The sequence below is a fragment of the Phyllobates terribilis genome, unplaced genomic scaffold (genome assembly GCF_046119375.1).
Source record: "Phyllobates terribilis strain yellow unplaced genomic scaffold, ASM4611937v1 Scaffold_9__5_contigs__length_417890890, whole genome shotgun sequence".
Taxonomy (NCBI): Eukaryota; Metazoa; Chordata; class Amphibia; order Anura; family Dendrobatidae; genus Phyllobates; species Phyllobates terribilis.
In genome coordinates, this window is record NW_027362769.1 from 89,062,103 (window position 1) to 89,075,781 (window position 13,679).

The window sequence follows — 13,679 nt, forward strand, 5'->3', positions numbered from 1 at the left end:
AGAAGGAAACAGCAGCCCTGGAGAGAGAGTGGAGCAGAGAAAGACCCAGAGGGGGAAGACTGAAGGGACCCAAGAACCCAAATTAGAGCACCGGGTGAGGAGTCAGCAAAAGGGTACCGGAACCCAAACTGGTGGGGGCAGAAAGCACACCCCAGCCAGAGACCGGAGACCGTGGGCAGCGTCTGCCACGGTCACCCATCACATCCACCCCGAAGGCACACCACATGAAGGGTCAGGGAACCCAGGGCCAAGGGTGTCCCAACAGAAGGCCCGAGGGAGCTGGACCTAGGTGGATCACTGGTGGGGACGGCTGAAGAAAGGACAGAGGGAGAGCTCAGGGCCACGCTCCGGACTTGTTTGGGGGTTGGCTGGATCCAGGACCTGGTGGACGCAGCACGGCTCGGGTGGTCACTCGCAGCTGGAGTGACCAGTACAACATCTGCAGTAAGTAAACACCCTTAACTGCACTACCCGACTCTGTCTTCATTGCCGTCTGCACTGCACCACCACAACCCCCATCCTCTGCACCTGTCCCCCCTGAGGCTATACCCCTCCCGTTGGGGGTTATCTCATCAAGCTGCGCACCCACCATCAGCCTCAGCGGACCCTGCTGCAGCGGCGGCCACAGTGACCGCATCACAACGGGTGGCGTAGTCGACACAAAAGAACTTTAGTAACATCTGTAGAACTGCCACATCACACTGAGCTTGACGCCCTGGGCACGGGACCGGGTCACAGCCGCTCGGAGACTACAACCCCCCATCTGATCCGGTGCCGGGTATTCCCCTCAAAAAGGAATATGTCCCAGGGGGCGCGTCAACTTTGGCGTAGTCGGCAGGATTACGTGCCCGCAACACCCGGGTACTGCGTGCCTGAAGAAAAGTGCAAGTTTACCTCAGAAAGAAGTCTCCCGCCGGTTCCGGAGGGTCCACGCCATCGGACTCCATCACCAGTCGTTTCCCGCCGATTGTCCGCCATTTCCAGCTTGTTCCCGCCATCTGCAGAGTTTCCCGCCACTGGGCGACGCTTCCCGCCAAAACCGCAGATTTCCCGCCTTGGAAGAGCAGCGGACGCCATTATGGGCGTGCCAAAGGAGGGCAAGAGGCCACCTCCCATCGTGGGCCGGGACAGAAAATGGCGCCAAAAGTGGAAACCGCCCCCACCAACAGAGACTGTGATGTTGGAGGTGTCTGTCAGCGTGAAAGAACTACCCCTGGAGCTGACAGTCACCGAGTTGCCCCGGGACCGCCCTCGAAGTGGGAGGAGACGAAAGAGAAGAAAAAAAAATGGGTGCCGCTTGGAGCAGTCTGGAGCGAGCGCACCCGGAGGCAAGAGGTCTAACGAGGAGTAGCGGAGGAGCTTACCCGGAGATGGAGGGAAAGCAGAACAGCACCGGCCCGCTGGCCAGGAGTCTGCTAGAGACCGAGGAAGGAGGGCAGAGCAGCACCGGCCCGCTGGCCAGGAGCCTGCCGGAAGAAGAGCAGAGCAGCACCGACCCGATGGTCAGGAGCCTGCTAGAGTCCACAACCCCGCTAGGTCTAGCGGAGATCTTAGCGCAGCTCCCCCGAGACCGGGAGTGTGCACAGACTGCCTTGGAGAGCCTCGCACGGAGGATGGCCCGGGTACAGCGCGAGATATTGGCGGAATGGAGCCGGGAGATGACCCAGCAAGCTGAGACCAGTCAACGGAGCACGCTACCCTGGAAGAGGAAGCAGACCGCCTCTGAGGATGGCGCGGGAGGACCAAAGGCCGGAGACGGCGCCGAGAAGGGAGCCGAACGCATGGAGGCAGGTAAAGGGGACGCCTATACCCCAAGCCGAGAAACCGCCCACCTGCCCCAGCTCCCCATCGCAGAGCCCGAAAGTCCCCCTGCTGTGCCCGTAGCCGCCATGTCACCGCTATGGACTAGGCCCCGACCGGAAGCCGCCGCAGCGACCCCTGTGACGTCACGCGCCTCGACCCGGAGCGTGACAAAGCAGGAAATACCACCAGCCTGGTCGCAAGGCCTAGTACTCCCGGGCGCCGCATCACCAACAGCGCCCCCTACCTCCGCGGAGCCTCCGGCCTGGCCGCAAGGCCAGGTAGCCCAGGGCGCCGCCGTCCTAACGGTGCCCTTCACCTTCCAGGTGCCCCAGGCCTGGCCGCAAGGCCTGGGCAACCCGGGCGCCACCACCACCGCGCCCGTAAAACCAAGGGTGCCACACCTGGGGGAGGACTTGTTCAGCCAGCTCACATGGCCGGACGGGCGGCCCTTCATCTGGCCCGAAGGATACCATGAGCTGGAACGGCAGCAGAAACTAAGACCCCTGGATGAACCCCTGATTCCGGCTCCGAAGCCCGTGGCACGGATCTCGCCCCCGCTAGCGGAAGCACAGTTTGAGTGGGACCCCACCGGAGAAGATCTAATGGGGTTCACTCAGGAAACTAGGGCAGCTGCAGCAGAGCGCGCTGAGTGTTGCCGACAGCAGCTCGAAGAGTTCGCGAGGGAGCGGAGAGAGAGGCGGGTCCGGGAACAACAGGCCCAAATAAGGAGCGCCGAGCAGAAGAGCCGGACCAGGAGGGACCCCCGTGCAGCGCATTGTCCCCGCACCATCGGGACAGTGATCAAGTTCAACCAGCAGCATGGGTGGGGCTTCATCCGAGACAACAACACCCCCGGCGACGTCTTTGTCACGCGCAGAGACGTGGAGTCCCATCTGCCGGAGGGGCACAGAGGTCGTGACCTCTACATCGGAGACGAGGTCACCTTTACCCGGCACAAGTGTGCCAAAGGACCTTATGCCCTCCACGTACACCGCCTGACGGAGGAGGAGTTGCAGTGCGGGGAGGAGGAGCAAGAGGACCCGGACGGGTCTGAAACTAGAGCCAAAGGTAACAATAAAGAAAAAGCAGGAGGGAGCCGTCGTTGAGGACGGGAGTAGAGACTGTATATAGTTGCCCGTCGGGGCACAGTGAACCGTTGCTGCTAAAAATAGTCCCCGTTGGGACCAGTGAACTGTTTACCCGTTAACCCCTTCATCCTACAGGCTGAGGACTGTGAGCAGCCATTCCCTTCCCTCTACCTGGCCGAGGACTGAGAGCGGCCAACTTTCCCTGTAAATAGTTGCGCATCCTAAAGCGCCCCCTACCGGTTTTATAGAAGACCAGTTTTTCTAAGAGACTGTCGTACTTTTCCCGGACACACGTTGCACAGTGTCCGGAGGAGGAACCTGAAACCAGAGACGACGAGAATGTTTATATGAAAAGTTTTATATATATAATGTTTTATATGTTTTATATGTTTATATGAAAAATTTTGTATGTTTTGGTGTTTTTGTCTTTACAGCCCGAGGACGTGCTGTGATTTACCAGGGGGGAATGTAGCACCCTGAGGATTCGGCTGCTACAGGAGTATTGCACCTCAACCCAGAGGTGTGATATTCCACTCCCGGGTAAGGATGGAGTGTGGATCTGAGCTCAGTCAGCTGCATGCACTACACACATCCCATTTCCGAGGAACAGGCCGACGGTACTCCCACTTAGAAATGTGCAGGTACGACCGAGTCTGTTCCTGGCTGGAGTGGGAGGGGGGTGGTACATCCCATGTAGTGTAGGGGCAGATAGGGGGAGCAGTCTGGGTAGTGATAGGAGCTCATTGGGTGCTGGTCACCTGAGCTCACACATAGAGGGATATATAAGGTGGGCACCAACTAGAATCAGGGTCAGTTGTAGAGAACAAGTCAGTTGGAGAGGAGCCTGTCTGATGCAGAGAACAAATCAGCAGAGAGAAGGAAACAGCAGCCCTGGAGAGAGAGTGGAGCAGAGAAAGACCCAGAGGGGGAAGACTGAAGGGACCCAAGAACCCAAATTAGAGCACCGGGTGAGGAGTCAGCAAAAGGGTACCGGAACCCAAACTGGTGGGGGCAGAAAGCACACCCCAGCCAGAGACCGGAGACCGTGGGCAGCGTCTGCCACGGTCACCCATCACATCCACCCCGAAGGCACACCACATGAAGGGTCAGGGAACCCAGGGCCAAGGGTGTCCCAACAGAAGGCCCGAGGGAGCTGGACCTAGGTGGATCACTGGTGGGGACGGCTGAAGAAAGGACAGAGGGAGAGCTCAGGGCCACGCTCCGGACTTGTTTGGGGGTTGGCTGGATCCAGGACCTGGTGGACGCAGCACGGCTCGGGTGGTCACTCGCAGCTGGAGTGACCAGTACAACATCTGCAGTAAGTAAACACCCTTAACTGCACTACCCGACTCTGTCTTCATTGCCGTCTGCACTGCACCACCACAACCCCCATCCTCTGCACCTGTCCCCCCTGAGGCTATACCCCTCCCGTTGGGGGTTATCTCATCAAGCTGCGCACCCACCATCAGCCTCAGCGGACCCTGCTGCAGCGGCGGCCACAGTGACCGCATCACAACGGGTGGCGTAGTCGACACAAAAGAACTTTAGTAACATCTGTAGAACTGCCACATCACACTGAGCTTGACGCCCTGGGCACGGGACCGGGTCACAGCCGCTCGGAGACTACAACCCCCCATCTGATCCGGTGCCGGGTATTCCCCTCAAAAAGGAATATGTCCCAGGGGGCGCGTCATATGTATATATATGTATATATGTATGTATATATATGTATATATGTATGTATATATATGTATATATGTATGTATATATATGTATATATGTATGTATATATGTATGTATATATATGTATATATGTATGTATATATGTATGTATATATATGTATATATGTATGTATATATGTATGTATATATATGTATATATGTATGTATATATGTATGTATATATATGTATATATGTATGTATATATATGTATATATGTATGTATATATATGTATATATGTATGTATGTATGTATATATGTATGTATATATATGTATATATATATGTATATATGTATGTATATATATGTATATATGTATGTATGTATATATGTATGTATGTATGTATATATGTATGTATATATGTATGTATATATGTATATATGTATGTATATATGTATGTATGTATATATATATATATGTATGTATATATGTATATATGTATATATGTATGTATATATGTATGTATGTATGTATATATGTATATATGTATGTATGTATGTATATATGTATATATGTATGTATATATGTATATATGTATGTATATATATATGTATGTATATATATATGTATGTATATATATATATGTATGTATATATGTATATGTATGTGTATATATATATATATATATATATATATATATATATATATATATATATACAATGTATGTATATATATGTATGTATGTATGTATGTATATACAATGTATGTATATATATATGTATGTATGTATGTATATATATGTATGTATGTATATACAATGTATGTATATACAATGTATGTATATATATATATGTATGTATATGTATGTATGTATATGTATGTATGTATATGTATGTATATATATGTATGTATGTATATGTATGTATGTATATATATGTATATATATGTATGTATGTATATATATGTATGTATATATATGTATGTATGTATATATATGTATGTATGTATATATATGTATGTATGTATATATATGTATGTATATATATGTATGTATATATATGTATGTGTATATATATGTATGTGTATATATATATGTATGTATATGTATGTATGTGTATATATATATATATATGTGTATGGATATATATGTGTATGGATATATATGTATATATATATATATATATATATATATATATATATATATATATATATATATATATATTATATTATATTATATTATATTATTATTATTATTTTTGTTCAGAATTAAATATGAAAAAATAAAACGTCCCCTGAAAATAAGCCCTAACCCACTTTTTGAAGAAAACAAAATGAGACCTTTATTTTTGTGGATACATGGCATGTGTGCTTGTTCTAAGTGGGATTTTGGTGCCCTCCATATTAACCCATGTACTGTAAACTCTGTTACTTACTTCTCAGAGATCTGTCTTCCAGCATAAAGCATCCGAGGAATCTATAAGGAAAACCTCAGAAGTCGTCACAGGGGAAGACAAAGTCATTTCAGATAAAGAGGTATATGTAGCCTAATGCATGTGCAATGTGCACAGGGGGCTGCACAATTGTCCGCTGCCCTCCAGAGACTTGGGGTAAGATTAGCCTTATTGGCCGTAATAAGGTCCCTCAGTCTCCAAGAAATAAAAGTTTATTACAGCATAAATATTCAGCTCTAGTTACAGGATAGTTTACATTGGCTGATTTTAGATTTTCATTAAAAATTGATTTTAATTAGGAAGAGGGAAGCGGTACAAATCCACATTGAGAAACAGCATGTCAGGTCCAGTCCAATAAGCAGGCTCATAGTGGTGCGGCTAGTACGGAATAGATGTTATTGCTTTGCTGCTCATCTGATGGTAGTTTGCGTTTTGTGACTACTTCATTGTATCCTATAATTGTAATTATTGTGTTTTGTTTTTTCATTCTCCATGGAGCCCTCTCCGGCTGGAGAAGAGGTATATTAATTGTCAGATGCTGTTGGCAAATCTAGAATGTAGTTGATGTTTGCAGTTTCCCAGTTCCCCTATATTTGTGGGTAATTTATAGTTGTAGTGTTTTTGCATCTTAACAGGTTTCAATATTTTTCACATTTTTTTAGAAGCCCTTTTCCCAATCCAAAACTTCACGACCATCAGCCTCAAAACTTAGAGAGCGAAGACCAGCAAAACCTAGTGGTGAGGGTAAGCTTTAAATGCTGTAATAGTAGCAAATAAGTTATTGAAAATGCTATGAGATTGGTGGGGGTCCAACACCCGATATCCCCCGCGATCAGCTGTTCTCAGTTTGAATAAAATAGGAACAGATCTGCAATGCTGAACAGCCGCCATTACACTGTGAATGGCGCTGTGCTGTTTAGCTCCGCAAATGCTAACAATCTTCATCCACAGCACTGAAAACTGCTGACTAGTGGGGGTGCTGGGTCCCGACCAATCATAAGGATATCTCTTCTATATAAACGTAGTGAAACAACCATTTAAATGTTTACATTGCTGGAGCAATAACATATAAGTATGGATCTCCATTTTTTTATTAAAGGAGTCGTCCACTACTTTTTATTATCCCCCCAATGCATTCAGCTGGTGCCCATAAGGGTTTTTGTAATTACCTTCTGTTGTCCTTATTGCCTGTGAGCGGCACTATTGCTGGCCGCTCACAGGCATCACGTGACCCCCGGCTGCAGCCTTCTCTGACACCCGCTGATGTCAAGTTCCGGCTGCAGCCGGGGGTGACTTACTTCTGCGTTTTGGTGGATGCTGGGCTGTGGGTGGGGTTACCCCACGCGTCACACCCAGCATCCACCGTGCGCTTTCCCTCTCCTCATTCATTGGGAATTTCGCGGTGGATGTTGGGTGTGACGTGCGGGGTAACCCCTCCCACAGCCCAGCATCCACCGCGGGGACCGTGTCACTGATGTCACGCCTCACTTGACGTGACATCAGCGGGGCGGTAGCGCCGTTCACAGGCAAAAAGGACAGCAGGAGGTAATTATGAAAACACTTATGGGCACCAGCTGAATACATTGGGGGATAATAAAAAAGTTGTGAACAACTTCTTTAAATATACACAGCGGTTTCTATTGATCCAACTAGACTTTTTTCTAGTTTTTCAAACTTAGCACAAAATTACAGGATTGTAATGGTTACTTTTTATTCACTTTACAGGAGCTGCTGCCAGTGATGAAGGTAAGATCCCTCAGTAGTTATAACTTTTCCAATATACAAATAAAGAAAACCTGCCTATTCATTACATAAAGATACAGTTATATGAAAAAGTTTGGGCACCCCTATTAATCTTAAGCTTAATGTTTTATAAAAATTGGTGTTTTTGCAACAGCTATTTCCGTTTGATATATGTAATAACTGTTGGACACAGTAATGTTTCTGCCTTGAAATGAGGTTTATTGTACTAACAGAAAATGTGCAATCTGCATTCAAACAAAATTTGACAGGTGCATAAGTATGGGCACCCTTATCATTTTCTTGTTTTAAATACTCCTACCTACTTTTTACTGACTTACTAAAGCACTTTTTTTGGTTTTGTAACCTCATTGAGCTTTGAACTTCATAGCCAGGTGTATGCAATCATGAGAAAAGCTACTTAAAGTGGCCACTTGCAAGTTGTTCTCCTGTTTGAATCTCCTCTGAAGAGTGGCATCATGGGCTCCTCAAAACAACTGTCAAATTATCTGAAAACAAAGATTATTCAACATAGTTGTTCAGGGGAAGGATACAAAAAGCTGTCTCAGAGATTTAACCTGTCAGTTTCCACTGTGAGGAACATAGTAAGGAAATGGAAGAACACAGGGACAGTTCTTGTTAAGGCCAGAAGTGGCAGGCCAAGAAAAACATCAGAAAGGCAGAGAAGAAGAATGGTGAGATCCGTCAAGGACAATCCTCAGACCACCTCCAGAGAGCTGCAACATCAACTTGCTGCAGATGGTGTCACTGTGCATCGGTCAACTATACAACGCACTTTGCACAAGGAGAAGCTGTATGGGAGAGTGATGCGAAAGAAGCCGTTTCTGCAAGCACGCCACAAACAGAGTCGGCTGAGGTATGCAAAAGCACATTTGGAGAAGCCAATTTCTTTTTGGAAGAAGGTCCTGTGGACTGATGAAACCAAGATTGAGTTGTTTGGTCATACAAAAAGGCGTTATGCATGGCGGCAAAAAAACACAGCATTCCAAGAAAAACACTTGCTACCCACAGTAAAATTTGGTGGAGGTTCCATCATGCTTTGGGGCTGTGTGGCCAATGCCGGCACCGGGAATCTTGTTAAAGTTGAGGGACGCATGGATTCCACTCAGTATCAGCAGATTCTTGACAATAATGTTCAAGAATCAGTGACAAAGTTGAAGTTACGTAGGGGATGGATCTTTCAGCAAGACAATGATTCAAACAACTGCTCCAAATCTACTCAGGCATTCATGCAGAGGAACAATTACAATGTTCTGGAATGGCCATCCCAGTCCCCAGACCTGAATATCATTGAACATCTGTGGGATCATTTGAAGAGGGCTGTCCATGCTCGGCGACCATCAAACTTAACTGAACTGGAATTGTTTTGTAAAGAGGAATGGTCAAAAATACCTTCATCCAGGATCCAGGAAATCATTAAAAGCTACAGGAAGTGACTAGAGGCTGTTATTTTTGCAAAAGGAGGATCTACTAAATATTAATGTCACTTTTCTGGTGAGGTGCCCATACTTATGCATCTGTCAAATTTTGTTTGAATGCAGATTGCACATTTTCTGTTAGTACAATAAACCTCATTTCAAGGCAGAAACATTACTGTGTCCAACAGTTATTACATATATCAAACTGAAATAGCTGTTGCAAAAACACCAATTTTTATAAAACATTAAGCTTAAGATTAATAGGGGTGCCCAAACTTTTTCATATAACTGTATTAGGAGGAGAGGGTTTAAGGGAACCATAGCGGTGAAGAAAGAATCAAGATTGGAGAGTCTCATCACATTGATTTATCAATGGCAACCATTAAATAAGAGCAAGAGCAGTGTCATAGAGCTGCTGTCACCTAATGTATCCCACAGTCATGCATCCTACAAAAAATAGCCACACACACTCCCATAATACATCAAAATACATTTTATTTTACATATTTAATAAAAACAGTTACAAGAAAGGGAACATTCTAAACAAGATCATCTTAAAGGATAAGTGACCCATACATACAATTTTATGTCTCGGTATACACAAAACAATCACACAATATAACTAGTTTCACAGATTCATTGATTCCATTAAATTCCATATTAAATAAGGTGCATAGTTAAGGTAGGTAAAAAACCCTGAAATTTATACTGAAAATAGCAAATGCATTTATACAAAGAATAGTTAATACATGCATAAGGTACCTCTATTTAATAAAAAGAGCCATAACACCCGCAGCTGTTAGGGGCACATAACAGCTGATCAGATTAGCTGTCATGTGCCTGAAAAGGTGCGGGCTCAGCGCTGGAGACCGCACCAAAAAGGGGGAGGCGACCTATGACATATATATGTACATCATATGTCATAAAGGGGTTAATGAAGGGGGAAGAAATGTGTGGATGTAGCTGAGGCGGGGTGAAATAAATTACTTTGCAAGACTATTGATTGTGACTAAGCGTTATATGTGCAAAAACAATAGCTGGAGTGCTTCTCTAAAAGTGCAGCGTGTTTTTTCTTGAAATTATGATTTATTTATTTTTTTGCTATTGTATAATGGTCAGGGCTCTATTTTTCTTTTACAGAGGAAATATTAATCACCTGACACGAGGCAACTCTCAATTTGACACTGTAGTTTTATATTCCAGTCTATAAAAAAACAAAAACAAAACAGATCGTTGGAGTGAATTGCTCCAAATCTATTAAAAAGTACAAGCCTCGTAATAATTTTAGTGCATTTGGACTGTTCTAAAGTTAGAAAATGAAATCTTTGTTCAATATCAGTAGGTGTTTTCATCTTTTTGGGTTTATTACTATGTGGCTCATTGTATTTCTTTGTGCGCAAAGTTTATAAAAGGCATTTCAGGTTCAGAATATGGATAGCCTATGTTAGGAATAGGCCATCAGTATCAGATCAGTGGAGGTCCAGCTCTCGGCACCCACACTGATCAGTTGATCATAGTAGCTACAAGGCTCACTGAGCTCTGCCTCCTCGCATAGCTCTGCCCCCTCACATAGCCCCGCCTCCTCACATAGCTCTGCCCCCTCGCATAGCTCCGCCCCCTCGCATAGCTCTGCCCCCTCGCATAGCTCTGCCCCCTCGCATAGCTCTGCCCCCTCGCATAGCTCTGCCCCCTCGCATAGCTCTGCCCCCTCGCATAGCTCCGCCCCCTCGCATAGCTCCGCCCCCTCGCATAGCTCCGCCCCCTCGCATAGCCCCGCCTCCTCGCATAGCTCTGCCCCCTCGCATAGCTCTGCCCCCTCGCATAGCCCCGCCCCCTCGCATAGCTCTGCCCCCTCGCATAGCTCTGCCCCCTTGCATAGCTCCGCCCCTTGCATAGCTCCGCCCCCTCGCATAGCTCTGCCCCCTCGCTTAGCCCTGCCCCCTCGCATAGCCCTGCCGCCTCGCATTGATCAGAAGATGCCGCTGCAGTCACCAAGTGTCAGAGCCCCTACAGACAAATGACCTAAAGTCAGACCCCAACCTATTAGGAATTGAGGGCTTGTTTCTCTATAGCTTATTATCATCATCTAGGGATGTGCAAAAGGATTCACAGTACCCTGGTCCTGTGTCCACTTCAGTCCTTCGTGGCAGCCTGACTGGGACCATGTTCTCTTCTAGGCCAATAATCTTCAACCACAAAAATGAACGCTGCCATGGAGGATCCAGGTGGATGCCAGACCTGGGTAGTGCGATTTTTGGGGCTTATCTCTATTGTCATCTATACAGTTTAGCTAGTGCAGATCTGAGCCTGTGTCATCTATTACTATGTAACATACTGCACCTGTTGATTTCCTTTTCTTTAGAAGCTGGCGTTTCAGAGTTGCACAATTCAGAAAGTCATGATATTGCGGAGACAAGTATTGCTGCTCAAAGGTAAATCTGCGGACTTGTAATCTATTCATTATAAATATGTCTATGGGCAGCACGGTGGATCAGACATTAGTAGTGTTTCTTTGCAGCTCTGGGGTCCTGGATTCAAACCCACCAAGGACAACATCTGCAAGGAGTCTGTATGTTCTCCCCGTGTTTTTGTGGGTTTCCTTCCACACTCCACAGACCTAATGACAAAGAATTTAGATTGTGAGCCCCAGTGGGGACAGCGATGATAATGTCTGCAAAGTGCTGCAGAATAAGATGGTGTTATATAAGTGAGCATAATAAATGTCTATCATTGATAAAAGGGACTTCATTTTGTTTGTTGTAGAAAAATCCCTCGCCCTGGGAGTGCCCGACCTGCACCACCAAGAGTCAGACGTCAAGCCAGTGCAGAAGTCGTCACTCCAGAAAGGTGGGTAGGTGACAGAGGCATAGCTTACAGTTCTTGGTTCTCTGGTTTCTGCTTTGCCTTGGCCTGCATTCTGACATGTGCAAATAAACTGTATTGTATAGTAACTATAGACCACCCTGCTTCTCAATGCCAGCCTTCAGGAACCCTCTACTAGTCGAGGGGAAAACACCTATAGAAGCACCTAGTGAACTGACAGTAATTATCTGTGCATTCATGAAAACAGGACTAGTTTAGGGCTGGTTATCTACTAATATACAATATTAATTAACCCCTTAAGGCAATTTGGCTTTTTCATTTTCTCCTCCTATTCTTCCAAGAGCCATAACTATATTTTTCCAACAACATAGTCATATGACTGCTTGTTTAAATAGTACAATTTTGGGGTCATATGACATTCCTGATCTTAAGTGTTGGACATAAATCAATTTTTGGTATAAATACCTTATCACCTTCAGCTGATCCTGTTAAAATCTCTTATTACTATTCAATGATGTTACAACTAATTGTGTAACCTTTGCAGCTGATGTTTTTCTCAGACTCACCTCAACATTAAGTTCTTTATGTAGGAAGATATCTATATATATGTCTTTACATAGGGTCAGCAGTGGAAAAGGAGTGTCCAATGTGATTGTTGACAAACAGAAAGATGGTGGTGGTGATGATGAAGATGACAATGAGTTTGTGGTGGAAGAAGCTTCTCCTCAGTTGTCAGAGATGCCCAGAATGGAGCTGGTAGGTGTGAATGACAGTAACGCTGTGTGCTGTGATACATCATCTAACTACACGAAAACAAATCTTACCTGGTTTCTCTTTTCAGGAGCCAGAACTGGATCTTCCAGGAGATGAGATGCACGGTAAGATGTAGTTCAATACATGTGGCTGGTATACATAGGATTATAGATATCTAATCCACATTAAACCCACCACCATTTAAGCTTTTGTAGTAGGTGAAGACTGCATGTACTGTAGATTTTGGCCTAGATGCAGGCGTATACGGCAGCTCTATCTATTTACAGCACACATTGAAGCACATCTTTTTTCCTAAGTAGGTTCCACCATTCATCACTGATTTAGTATTCTAATTTATCTTCACAAGATCCATTTTTTTTGCATATGTATTTGTAAAGAATTTTAGAGCTACTTATAATATAAAGAAGTTAATGTACGCATCTTTTCGTATAGAAACCATGTATGGATGTCTCCATACAACGCAGGGAATTACTACTAATCAGCCGTGACCTGTTCCAGAATAGTAGGCGACCACAGACTTTAGTGCTATTCAATCAGGAAATAATTGAGTCAAAATACCACGTGAAGGCTGATGTACGGTAACAGCTTAAATTCCTGTTTCATGTTCATTCTGTAAATGCTCAAATTTTAATTCCATGTTTTTCAGGTAGTCTTGTTAAGAAAATCTTAGAAACCAAGAAGGACTATGAGACTCAGCGTGATGCTGTCAGTAAGGTGGGAGCCAGAACTGAATTTCATGTTAAAACTGATCCTAATCCTATTTATTCTGATTTCTACATATTATTTGACTTGCAGAATCTCTAGGATCATACTGATATACAGTTTTATAAGCAATACACTTTTATAAGTAAAAATGGATTTCAGATTTACAAGTATGGATCGAACATGTTTTTTATGGT

At 45.0% G+C, this 13,679-nt stretch overlaps 1 protein-coding gene across 7 annotated transcripts in view; it reads left to right on the forward strand.

Moving 5' to 3' along the window:
* Positions 1 to 13,679, forward strand: part of TRAF3IP1 (TRAF3 interacting protein 1) — a 59,173-nt gene that overhangs the window by 32,575 nt on the left and 12,919 nt on the right. Inside the window, exons 6-14 of one of the 7 annotated variants that reach the window (XM_073646733.1) lie at positions 5,994 to 6,086; positions 6,503 to 6,523; positions 6,667 to 6,748; positions 7,730 to 7,750; positions 11,546 to 11,615; positions 11,947 to 12,030; positions 12,627 to 12,762; positions 12,848 to 12,884; positions 13,427 to 13,494. In XM_073646733.1, the coding sequence (XP_073502834.1) occupies positions 5,994 to 6,086; positions 6,503 to 6,523; positions 6,667 to 6,748; positions 7,730 to 7,750; positions 11,546 to 11,615; positions 11,947 to 12,030; positions 12,627 to 12,762; positions 12,848 to 12,884; positions 13,427 to 13,494 (612 nt within the window). The remainder of the gene's footprint in view (positions 1 to 5,993; positions 6,087 to 6,502; positions 6,524 to 6,666; positions 6,749 to 7,729; positions 7,751 to 11,545; positions 11,616 to 11,946; positions 12,031 to 12,626; positions 12,763 to 12,847; positions 12,885 to 13,426; positions 13,495 to 13,679) is intronic. The other 6 variants (XM_073646734.1, XM_073646735.1, XM_073646736.1 and 3 more) reach the window with 6 other exon arrangements.